Source organism: Dromaius novaehollandiae, chromosome 12 (genome assembly GCF_036370855.1).
Source record: "Dromaius novaehollandiae isolate bDroNov1 chromosome 12, bDroNov1.hap1, whole genome shotgun sequence".
NCBI classification, from domain to species: domain Eukaryota; kingdom Metazoa; phylum Chordata; class Aves; order Casuariiformes; family Dromaiidae; genus Dromaius; species Dromaius novaehollandiae.
Window position 1 is genome coordinate 7,881,539 of NC_088109.1, and position 13,126 is coordinate 7,894,664.

The 13,126-nt window shown below is 39.3% G+C and overlaps 1 protein-coding gene across 12 annotated transcripts in view; it reads right to left on the reverse strand.

Annotated features, from left to right (window-relative positions):
* Positions 1-13,126, reverse strand: part of IQSEC1 (IQ motif and Sec7 domain ArfGEF 1) — a 340,763-nt gene that overhangs the window by 43,029 nt on the left and 284,608 nt on the right. For all 12 annotated transcript variants that reach the window (XM_064518855.1, XM_064518856.1, XM_026099533.2 and 9 more), the window contains 2 exons: positions 10,073-10,355; positions 5,356-6,620 (listed from right to left, as the gene is read on the reverse strand). In XM_064518855.1, the coding sequence (XP_064374925.1) occupies positions 5,356-6,620; positions 10,073-10,355 (1,548 nt within the window). The remainder of the gene's footprint in view (positions 1-5,355; positions 6,621-10,072; positions 10,356-13,126) is intronic.

The following is a 13,126-nucleotide window of genomic DNA, read 5'->3' on the forward strand; positions in this document are numbered from 1 at the left end:
ACCTGGAATATTTCAGAGTTGTTTTACTGTAGAAATATTTATAGCCTAGCTTCTGTTCTAGTACTGTGCTGCAGTGTTACACTCATCTACCTCCAAGACTTACATGCAATGTTAGGCTGTAAAACCTTCAAAATACCACACAAAAACCCCCTCTTCAACAAAATTATGCAACAGCATAACAAAAAGCACAATGGTACGGTACAGGCAATACTTTACAGTCTGTTTCCATGGACAATGTCAGAAATCTGCAAGAACAACACCACTAGAAAGACTGGCTGACATGGAAAAAAATTAAACCACCACATGAATACTGACAGAGGAGAGGACAGCACCATTGCCTTCCAATGTCTCATATCCCAAGGGAGATGCTACATATGAACCCAGTCCCTGCTAGATTAACAAACGAATCTGAGAAACACAAACTTTTATCTCCCACATTTTATAATACCGGGCACAGCTGCAGCATATTTTCAAACCACTCCAATGTTGCCCAAGTTGTGCTGACAACACTTTATTAGTAAAGGACGGGTGTATGTATGTATGTATGTGCCCCTGCTGAATAATCACTGCCCCACACTCCCGTTGATACCGTCCGACTGGGTGCATCACGCTTCGGTCTGCGGAGATAGGAATCAGGGCCAGCGTTAACAACAAACACTGCCCTGCTACTCTCACACCTCATAGCCCCAAATAACCGGAAGGGCACCAGACTTGCTGCCGCCGTAAGAGGGGAAAGGGATCTGACAATATAGTTCTTCCTACGCGTGCACAGTGCAGCACAGAGTTAGGATCTGCTGCTACTGACGGCAAACCTGATCCAAGGGTAGGACGTGTTTCTTCAGACCATTGAGGTTAAACCATCCCGTCCTATTTAATCCATTGGGACTATCGGTGCACCAGTAGCAGAAGAGAACCTGAATATCCTACCACATTGGGCTGCAGTAACTGGTAAACCTGGTATTTCCAGACTGCAGTCAAAACAAACATGAGAACAAAATCACAGTCCCTCTCCCTGCCCCCCCTTCCTTTTTAAGCAGCAGTCAAAAGCCCTCTTGAAGCCTTGTTCATAATCAAACCAGTCTCAAAGGCTGGATTTGCGTGGGCAGGGTTGGGATCCTGCAAAATAAACTCTTCTAGTAGTGTTCTCCTCCTGCCTACAAGGAAAGAATGGTTTCTACAGTCATTTCTCCCAGACCACATCCCTTTCTGAGTATGCTGAGGAAAATGCCTAATTCAGCACAGCTGGCCTCACCAGGCTTCCCTGGGAGCCCTTGTACTTTGGGCACTACCTGTAGCCCTTCCTTTAGGAAGGCAATGAATGTTAACACACAAGCTGCCAGCCTACCGCCAGGTATGTTCACTCCGGCCATTCAAAAAGCCGAGTGCGTACAGCAGCTGTTGCAATTCTGCCGCAGAAATCATTCTGCTCTGGTGAGAGCAGATGTTCTGGTAGAGCAGATACCACAGAACATCTTTAAAAAATACCCTTATAAAATCAACACTAAGGTCCCAAGCTGAGTGCCAAGTTATAGTTTGAAACAAATTCTATGATCAAGTGACAAAACTGATTAAAAATGACATCCACTTTACCCAGTTTTCTTCTCTACTGTCCTGTATTCTCCATTCTCCAACGACCTTGGTGCTACAAATGTTTTGTTATGTTACTAACGTTTTGGTTTTGTAATGTAAAGATGGCAATTAAGTGAACTAGACATGCTAGAACCAGTCACGCTTAACTTCCATTCCACCCATAATCAGCTATTCTAACAAAGGGCCTCTAGGAAGAAAGCTGCACTTTGGCTTCTGAAAATTATTATTGTGAAAGGAAAGCTAGAAAAATCATGAAGCACCTCCTGAAATTTCAACAGTGCTAAGGGATAGTGACTTTCCATGTGTTTTAAAACCCTACTCTTTCAACACTCCTAGTGAACTAAGCAAAAAGATTTTCTCTGCTAAAAGTCAAACATTTACTTTCTTCAGTTCTAAATTTTTTGTATTTCAACCAAGCTTCATACACAAGAAAGAAGTGAAATGAAATGATTATTTGTTAATCAAGGTTTGGGATTCTTAATTTGTAAGAAAGATTCCAAAGATACAATAGAATTAACATGAACAACTTCTAAAGGCCAGCTCTAAAACTTCCTCCGCCACATACAGACTTTTGGACAAATCCTGATTTCTCGAAATAGGTAGCTTCCAAAGCTGCTGCTTTTCACTCCAGTGCAGAGTCCTGCTGCATGGGTGGAGCACACATCCTCTCAGGAACTCACTGCAGAGACTGGTACTCCTCCCTCGCTACACTATCATAAATGTGTCATGGATGATTACACGATCAAAAGACATCCCAACGATTTTACTGCACTGACTTGATGACTGGAGAGTAGATTAAAAAAAAGTATCCCATCACATTGTGGGTGTACATCTGGTCACATGATGGGAGGCGCAAGCAGTCTGCAACACAGGACTGAATGTGGAAGCACACCATTCTCATACAAGATGCTGGGCAGCTGCATTTTGGTCAAGTCATGACAGAGACTGAGAAGATGGGATTGATTTGGAAACAGTCCATTTGACCTGCAGGCCAACTTGGCGCGTGTGTAACAATGAACTTCAGGTTGGACAATCCTCCTTTCCGTTGTCCTACATGTGAAATAGCAGACTTCAAAGGAACTGGCATCTTGGATGTGACTTATTTTTTAAGAAACTTTTGGACACATAAGATACTACGACACTCCTTGTATGCCGAGAATGATGGGCTAATTTATATTATTTGCATGCTGCTCAGAAATTAATTGAAACTAAATCAACTATGCAGAAAAGGTTCTTCACACTGAAGAAACCATCACCTGTAAATCCCTTCAAGTACCCCAAAACAATCTCTATCTCTTTAGTTACCTCAAAAATGCAATTTGCAATCCCACTTATATATTCTCATATTCTCCTTCTGAACTTTTTGAAGAACAAAGCTTTGGAAGTTTTCCCAGCTAACTTTTTGAAAGAGCACAGATTCACGCTCCATTAGATTCTGTGATGGTTTAACAGCTGACACAGCAAAGAGGGGAAATAAGGCTATTAATGAAATATCACAATCTCTGTGGACTCGAAGAGCCACAATTAAAAGCAAAGTATGCGGGCTAATGGGGGACTGTCTGAGCTCTCACAGAATCAGAGTGACTCAGCAGAAGGTACTGAGAACCTCCAGTTCCAGATCAATACAGGAGACAAAAGAGGGTGAGGGGAATGGAAAACACAGCAGATCACCACGTACGGAGCTGCTGCCTGGAGTTCTGTGCAGTGCTGTGGTTTAGAATTCACTGCTCAGAAACTGCAACAAGTCACCTCCTAGCCAATCAAAAGCTGTAAGTATAAAAATATATATACATTTTTTAAAGTCTATTCTTCAGCATTCAATGCAGCAAGATGTCTTACATGTCTTTCAAAGAACAGTCTCCTCTATTTTTTTTCTATTTTTGATGTTTATTTTTCACTCTCAGCCTCCTACTGATATGACTGGGAAGCATCTGACAATTTCCCATGCTCCCATTCATCTCTGCATGGTGCTTGAGCACTTTTTCCATTCATCCTTTTCTCCTCCGCCTTCTGCAATTGACTCAAAAGACTATATTACCAAGCCAGGCGTTCACTGATCATAGACTGCTTAAGTCTTAATTACTATACGAATAATGAGCAAACACCAAGTATTTTAAGTATCAGCCAGACAGTACCAGCACCTTCTCCCTCCACCAAAGGGTGTTAGTGTTTTCAAATATCCTAAAAAAGCAAACTGCCACACCTTCCTGCCCAGTCTACTTCCTGAGCACAGAAAGTTTGCAAAGAACCTTTGACTCACACACTTCCAATTGGTTAAAGACTCGTAAAATGGCCTATTAACTTCTTCTACAAAGATTTAAAAACAAACTTGAAAGTTTTTACATCCAAACTTGCCTGATCCATACCTGGTACTGTAATGCATAACCTCACATTAAGGCATCAAAAGACTTAAATTATTTCCAATGTTACAACATATTTATTGTATGATGAACCACTGATCTATTAATCCAAACAAAACAAATCACAGAACTGCAAGCTGAAAAGGAGGGCTGAACTTCAGTTGTAGGAAATTGAGAGTCAAGGTCTATGGCAACACACTCTGAAATATCTCCTAGCTCTTCAGAAGCTACACAGTTTTCATAGAGAGATCCTGAAGTACTCTGCAGAGAATTTTAAAAACTTCTACAAGCACACTGCAAGCTGCCAACAATATCTGGAAGAAAAATAAGAACGGATTTTGTCATTTGGCATCTCTGATCTGAGTGTTCTGAGAAGCTTTATAAGCACTAGTGCCAGGTAATTACGTTATGCCCGTGCTAGAGGCAGGGACGTTGGCCTGGGAGGCTTTGATGGTGCAGTGAAGAAAACACTCTGAGACCTGTAGTGCCAAGCGCCTACCCATTCTTACCTTCAGATTATGAGAGCTCAAATGAGATCGGTGCAACTCCAGTAATGTGAATACACAGAGTTTCAGAAGTGTAGTTTGCTACCCTATGTCATCATATTCATGGTTTTCTACAGCCATACAGTAATGCCAAAAGTATTCCAATAAAATATAAAGAAGCTCAAGAATGTTACTCTACAAGAATTTTAAACTCCATAAATGGGAAAATTAATAGACAGAGAAATACATATTTAGTGATAATGCTGTATTTAAAATATTTGGCATAATATATTCAGTGCATTGTTTTTTACTATCAAAGTTTTGATGAAATCTACTGAACAAATTTCAGGTCCTGCTTAAGTTAAACAGGAAAACTCATCTCATACTGCTTGTTATTTTTAATGCCCATATGACAAGCTTTCCACACCTACATGACGAGGGCAGGAAGAAATCTTGAATCTATTCTGTTGAATCCACAAACACCAAAAATAGGTCAGGATGAAAGGAACAATTTTCAACAAGAAAGGATCTGATCCTTTCGAATAGTTTACTATAAAACAAAGTTGATCTTTTTTTTCCCCTGAAGCTGATTAACTGTGAAGATGTCTGCTTTACTTGCAAGACCCTTTAACATGAAGAGTCACCACCAGCAGGCAAAGGAGCTGTTTGACCTAATGGCCTATTGCCATGTCTGTCTATTCTGATCTTTGAGAACAGGTTTTTTTTTCTTTTAAAGTGTTACTTCTTTAAAGATCTCCCACACTTCCACTAAAGGAATGTACTTTTTCTTTTCCTTTCTTTCTTTTATGGAAAAGCCAATTTCAGACCGCAGTCTTACTTATCTGACAAAAGTTAAACATTCTTTGCCAGTGGCTGCAATTCTACCTTACACAGAGAGGAGGAGGAAACGCCGTACTTACTTGTTAAAAAGGTTCAGTCCAATTCTATAATGGCGTTTCCTGATAACATCATTACTGAAGGCAGGGGAATCCCAGCTGTTACGAGTTTCTTTGTGGTATGTTTGTTTGCTCAAGGTTTGTTCCCTTAGGCTGTCTCTAGAAGAAGATTCTGAGCTGCAATTTATTGTATCATTAGAGTTGGAAGTGCTGTTGATGCTGTCATTGTCTCCATCCGAATAATCAGATTCCGATTTGCTTTGCCTGTTTGCTGTGCCATTTATAGCTAAATGACTATCTATAGGCCTAGGCCTATGTCTTGCGTCTTGTTCCTCTCGGGATATAATCTTGGCAGGAATACTGTGAGGGATGTGTTTTGGGCTTCCTTGTTGACTAGTGATTCCTCGATCATACGCATTTTGTCTCTTTAATGAACCTCTCTCTGAGCGATCACTCAAGTCCACTGAACTGTCACTGGGTGGCTCTATAGTTAGCAATGGCAGATGATCCATTCTCATCCTCTGTTCCTGACATTCCAGTGAAGGGGTGCTCCTGCAGCTTGTATCAGTGTCTATTTTATCATCTTTGTGGGTCATGGACCAGTACTCTTGAGAAGAGTTCACTGATCGAAGCCTCATATCAGATTCTGTGCTGGATGGTCTGTCCACTGACTGGGAAAGGGGAAGGGGTGGGGATAACTCTTCCTCATCGATATATAATGTAACATCACTATACGATGCTGTCATCTCATCAAGCTTCCTGTGATCCACGTTATGGATTGCTGGTTTAGTTTGAGTGCAACTATCTCTTTCCATTTCACGACTTCTGACTTGATCTGGAGTCTGGACTTCATCAGAATGAAGACTACGGCAATTTAGCGCATCATCAATGGACTCTGCAAGAGACTTCACTTGCCTGGAAAAAGCATCCTCCAGTTCTGTTATAGCATCTGCAAAATCAGTAGATGCTGCTGGAGACTTCATTGTAGCTGGCTCTCCAAGGTCACCACATTCAGATTGTACCAGGGATCCCAGTTTTGACCCGTCATTTGTAACAGAAACTTGCTTTCCTTCAAAGTAAGAGCTGTGGACTTTCTCAGGTCCTTCAAAGGAAAACTGCATTCTCATATTGGACAGTACAATGCGTCTTGACATGCGATTTTCAGACATAGAACTTCTAAGACGCTCAAAATTTTTGTTCATCTGATACTGGCGAAAAGCTGTTTGTATAGTACGAGCAGCATGTCTAGTTATGAGACGGCCTCCATATTTCCGTTCTAGCATTTCCACCTACAAAAAGGAAGAAACATAATTGCTTTGTAACTTGATGCAGGTTATAACACGACAAATGTCTTCAAAGTATTAAAAAATGATTTTAAGATAATTATCAAGAACTTTTCACATTGGTGTATACCGTTTTTCAAAGTAAAACTGTGAAGCTCCAGACTAACAACTGCACAAATAACGAACTGGACAGTCATTTGCAAAGTCCACCATAAAAATACAGACACAAAAGTATGGGTATGTGAACCATGTCATACAAAATTAAGGTGCTGGTAATTTGTGTGCATGTCTGTGTTTAAATTTCAGTTTTCATATGTTTAGATTGGCATGCCCTTGTCAAAGCAGACAAAATAGGACTCTAATGTGGCATGATGCAGTTGTTTTTTCTTTGTAGGGAAAGCTGTTGCAAAGGTGGAATTCAGGTGTAACACAAATTGACGTATTTTGGTAATAAATTCTACAAGAGGCAATTGTCTTACCATGCATGTGTCACTTTCTACACGAATAAAAACCAGGGAGCATAGTTTCAGCCAAGCCTGGTATCGAAGGAAATCTGAACCTCCCAGACCACACAATTCAGGAGCTGTTGTTTCAAGAGATTAAAAACATGCACACTGCCTCTATTTTTCAGAGTTTCTAAAGGAAATTTCAAATCTGTTTTCATTTTTGTAATTACATTCAACATTACTAGCATTTCCATTTAATGGAATGAATATGCAAAATAAATACATTATAAATGATATCAATTTAACCTAGAGAAAATGACATTGGAATGACTTTGGAACACTGTTACTCATTAGATATTTTCAGACATTTCCTTCCAAAATATGAAAAAACATCACTTATTTGAAACCACTAAACCAGATGAGTATCTATTTTTAGTTCCAATTTTTTTTCCCAGTATTTAATTTCTGTCTTCCTGATTAGTCTTTGCTGGATCTGTATTATTCATAAACACAAAACACCCATGACAAATCAGTATGTGTAGCAGGACCCATAAAAATGCCAGTTCTCTGGCAGCTTTTTTGCTTATACACATGCAATTTCCAAAACACTCAAATGACTCAAACGTCATTTCTCCACTCTCCCAAATGCAGGTACCCTTTTCCATTAGTCCCTATGTTTTATTTACACGCACACACACCCCATACTTGAGGGATCTCTCTAAGCAACTGTTAAGTTCAGATATTGATGCACAGAGGGCCTTTTTCTCCATTCTGTGTAACCAGCTGCGGTTAAATACTACTAAAAATATTCTCTAGTCCATTGGATCTACTATTTGGGCATAGTTGGAGAAGTATTTTTTTCAGTGCTACTGTGAGGTTCAGCAGCTCCCATTCTCCTTCCACATTAAAAATGATCTCTTTTTTGGCAAGGTTGTTTTTAAATTCAAATCACTGATCTGCTTTTGTATCCGGATGCATAAACCCTTTTGCACAGTTACTGGCATAACTGAGGAAGCTAGCTGCTCAGAACAGGACTATTGCTAAAGAAATGCTCCTCTGACTGTATCTTGAAACTTCGTTCAACTAAACTCAAAAAGCTATGACTGATCTCTGAGCCAGGAATCTGTAATTCTCTGAAAAATTTTCTACATCCTCTTTAACAAGTCATTTAGTCTTTCATCTTAAAGTGGGGTTAATATTACATGTTGCCTGAAGAGGAAATGAGGTTACTTATATGGCACTCTCAATATTAAAAAAAAGAACAATTAAAAACTATCACAACCCTGCCACTGATGTCATACATTTGCTGCCATTTCTATCAGTAGTATACATTAGGTCATGTGTGGGTAATGCATTGTAAGAGATTATTCTGCTGGACTAATCTCAAAACAAACTATGAATTACTCATTAATTTAGTTGCCCTTTCAAAATTAAATGTCAAACCAAAGGAAAAGAAAACTTGTAAAGCTGGTGTGAAAAAATTAAATATAATCTAAAATTCTATAAAATAAACTATCTCAAAAATTGTCTGGACTTTATTCCTACAAAAAGCTTATTGTCCTTTGGATTCACAAAGACAATGACATCATCATTGAGTATCATAAACTAGGGGGTTCTGGTGGGAATTTTAAATCAAGAGTATTTTGGAAACTACCTACATGATTTACTAGACCTGTGGCTAAAATTCCTAATAATTTTTAATGCATATACTGCCTTTGGTTAAAGTCTTAAGACATTTTCCCTAAATAGTTTAAGTATCTTCTGAAATTTCAATGAGAGCTTTTCAAAAGCAGTAAACAACTCTCAGGTATCAATCTTCATTGTGACTTTTTACTGTGAAGGACTCCCTGAACAAATACTAAATAACATCTGCAAACCTGATTCTCTGTCAAACTGGCATAAAAGGACAGGCAGAATTAGGCTCTGTGGAATAGCTGCAGTGCAGGAGACTTCTTTAGTAAGCCTAACACTCTATAGCAATCCCTTAAGCAACATCTAGCAAAAATGACTGTCAAAGGTGGAAAGGCAAGTAATGTTTCAGAGCTCTGAAGGAAGTCCAATTTAATAGCAGAGCTGGCATAAGCTTAACCTTTGGGAAAACAAACAGATGGCAAATGAGACTTAACCCATATGAATTTAACATGCCATCAATATATGGCCCAAAATCAGGAATAGCTTGCTTCCCATCTGCAGCACTTCGCCTGCTTTCATGTTGTCCATGTTCACATACAGTCCCAGCGACTGTGCAAAATACCACAAAGATTCACAGTAAACAAAGTATCATTTGGCAAGAAAGATCTCTAACAAAAACATACACTGATGTGTGAGCTACTGTTCAGCTATCACTGAAATCAAGGGTATACTGCATATTTGCTTACCTGAACTATCAAGACGTTGATTTCTAAAGATGAATATGGAAATTACATGGCTATAAACATTTTTCAAATAAGACTATACTCAGAGTAAAGCCTGAAATGTACACTTGAGGCTCCCTGTCTTACAGAAGTGCCTTCTTAGGCTTTGTTCATTTACACAGCTTCTATCCAGTTGTTAGCAAAGCCTAAAAGAGTTTTACTGGGTTTTACTCAACCAGGCAAAGACCTCAAATTCATCCCACAGATTTGAGAGCACGTTAGTGGCAATAATTTCTTCCTTTCTTTCAGCAGCAACAAAGACATCCTGAGTTTAAAATGACTCATTTTCTTAGATAAATATTTTGCATTGTTGCATTCTTATAAACAATATGAGTCCCGAGTATGAAAACATAATTCCTGGGAGAACTGTTTTCACTTTTAATATTATTAACATCTTTCAGGTGTTTCTTTGGGGGCAGGGGGAGAGAGAAAGCACAGAGAAAAAGTCAGAAAGCTCAGTAATACTATGCTCATATTGACCTAAGTTGGTTGCAGAAAAAATGGTATTTTCAGCATCACAACCCAAGTTACCAGAACATTTTTCCTGGTTTACAGACATGCTGCGTTTTCCATAAGCGACATAACATAGCTCAAATACCTGCTTATCCTGTAGGTCTGAAGAGAGTTCATAGCTCTCAGAAAGTGATCTTGACCTTTTAATAGCTTCTTCCTCTGCTTGTTTTCGCAGAATGGATGTGGAGTGCTGAAGTTTGGGCCTCCGAGATCTTTGTTGCCCAGGGGAGACAGAATACAGCCCGTAAGCAGAATGATCGTAATGGTCCGGGCTTATCGCTGAACTGTGCGTTATAGGTCCTTGATGGTAAGTAGATGGACTATCCAAAGATGTGCCAGTTTCACTACTTGGAGCCTCGCCCTCAACACTAGATGGATAAAGAAAAAACAGGAAAATCCTCAAATAAGTACTGTGTACCAAAATTCTCAGCAACTAATAGCATCGTTTTGCTAAATATCATCTTATGTAGACGTCCAGCACACTGTGTTCAAATGCAAATGCAGTTATTACAGGGTTATGTGGGTACCATGTCAAATACCATAGTTTTCACTGTAACCTAAGCAAATCTCTATTTTTGTTGCAGAGGTCATGTTTAGAGCATGAGTCAAGCAGGAAAATGGAGATTTCAAGCATTACTTAACTTTACCTAGCAATTATTAGTAATATCCTGAGTAATTCACTTAGGAACTGCCACGTAAAATAAATGAAAACTATTCATTTCTTAAAAGAATTTGTTCCACCCATTTCCAAGTTGGTCTGCTTCAAAACCACAGATGCCTATTTGTATCTTCTTCCTTGCTATGACAAATAAAACGGTAGTTTCGTATCATCATATTACAATTCAACATGAAAGTATTATTTTACCTTTACTCAAAGGAAATATGGGATTTAATGGATCTTTTGAGCTACTACGTTTCTAGAAATTAAAGTTGGGAAAAATACCTATAGGAGAACTCTCATCTATTTCTCTGCTAGCAAAAGAATGCTCCCATGGGATATTTTTGGCATGCTTTATAATAAAGCATCCCAAGGGATGATGTTTCTAGCTAATGAAAGGAAAATAGTTTCAGGTAGGGAATACACAGCAGAAGCTATCTGGCAAATAAAACATTCTGTTTTCACATGACTGCTGTTACCGCTAAGGAATAAAAGAAAGAAAAATACTTTATACCAAATACTTTATCACACAACAGTGATAATTTCAAAACCGAATCTTGGTCAAGGCTTATCCCGAAGTAATGATGATTTGTATTTGTCTTATATGTACAGTAACACATTCTCGCACTGCAACAGTGTGTGTGCTCCGAGTCTTCCACAGCGTCTCTTTTCTATACATTTCACATAAATATTTATTATTTGCTTCACCCTGTGTACACAGAGCACTGATAGAGAAACAAACTTTTATTTTTTCAATCACTCAAAAGCCTTAGGAAAAACACATTTGCCCCACACATAAGCATATGCATTTGCACTACTTTCCCTACCTTTTGATTTAAGAACAGGTACATCCTCTAAAGCAGTAAAACTCCACACGCTCTCCCCATGGCTTTTATTTCATGTGCTGCTTTCATTCACACGTGTATGCAAACTTAAAAAGTAAAGCCCTGCTGCTGCCTCTCAGAAACGAAATGCCGCGATCTGCGCTACCCCCGAGCCCGTGCAACCCCCCCAGCCCGTGCAACAGTTCAAAGTACAGAGGGGGTTGTGAAAGGACGCTCGCCACCGGGCTGCACCGCCAGAGCAGAGCAAGCTTAACGCTGACAAAACTCCACCAGCTCGAACAGAGTGTACTTTTCCGTAAGTGGAGGAGAAAAAAAGCCCCTTAGATCTCTCAAAATGTTTCTATAAACATGTAAAACTGAGAGCAAGTCCTTTCTTTGCCCATCAAAATATGACTCTCCCCAAAGGCATTTACAAACATACTTTACCCAAGCTGGAAATATTTTCAGTCCGCACACATCACTTTTTCCAGAAAGGAAGCTGACAGGAAACTAAATCCCTTTCCCTCAATGATACAGCTGGCTTTCAACTTAAAAATGATAAATTAGCCGGAGTTTTGCTGGCGACATTGAAAACGTGTAACCACCCATTAACAACAAACAAATCATTCTCTCTAAAGTATCTATTAAAATAATATTACATTAAAATGTTTCGTATTATATCTTTCGATAATAAAATACATTTCTTCTGCTGACTGGTGAGGCCACGCTATTCTGTTCATCAGGGGTTCCCAGTCAAAAGCCTACTTACGAGCGAGCCTGGGATATGTGTCTCAGAATACACTCATAATAAGCAGGAAGTCAAGAAGCACCAGTATTTCCCCCTTCTTAGATTCTGTGACTTTTTTGTCTTCCTCTCCCCTAAACTGCAAACTATTTAATAATCGTTTTACCTTAATTATAATCTCATGTCAGCATTTTAATAACGATTCCTTCAAAGGATCACTTCAAAACCTTTTTAATGTCGTCAACAATAAGGTTACAGCCCTGGTCAGAAAAAGCTCAAAGGGGGTCTACCTCAAATTCTGATTAAAGTTTGAGGATTTCTTCTTTATTTTTAGTTTGTCTTTTGTAGTTTTCCCAGACATAAATACGATCCTTGAATGACTGCAATGCTTGATCTCATTTTGCTCATAGGCCTATTCCCTGCCATCACGTCTGACCTTTGAAGCAGGGAAGTAATTATCTTTTACAACACGATGCCTCCTGCACAACAGCACGACGGACCCTTACAGCAAACAAGCATGCACAACTGGTACTGCACATTTGAAGGTTTTCTCCCCTTCGACCCTTCCTCATCCATTAATTTAAAATCAGCAGAAGCTTCGTAAGAATAATTTCATAAAAGAGAAAATCCACTGGCAAAGAAAAACAGCTTGCTTTCTTTTTATTACTACTTTATATATGTTCGTAAAAAGGAGAAATATTTCAATAAAGAGGTCTTGTGTGAAGTTTTAAGGACAACAAAATTCACCGCTCCATCACGAAGTAAGTGCGAACAGAGCCCTGTGCAGCAGCAGTACGTATCATATCAGCTCATCCTGTCCACCTTTATTCCAAAAGGCCGCATGTGAAAAGGGTTCCTCTGGGCCACACCAGAGTGGAGACGTGAGCCAAGCACAGTACGTCTATTAGAAGG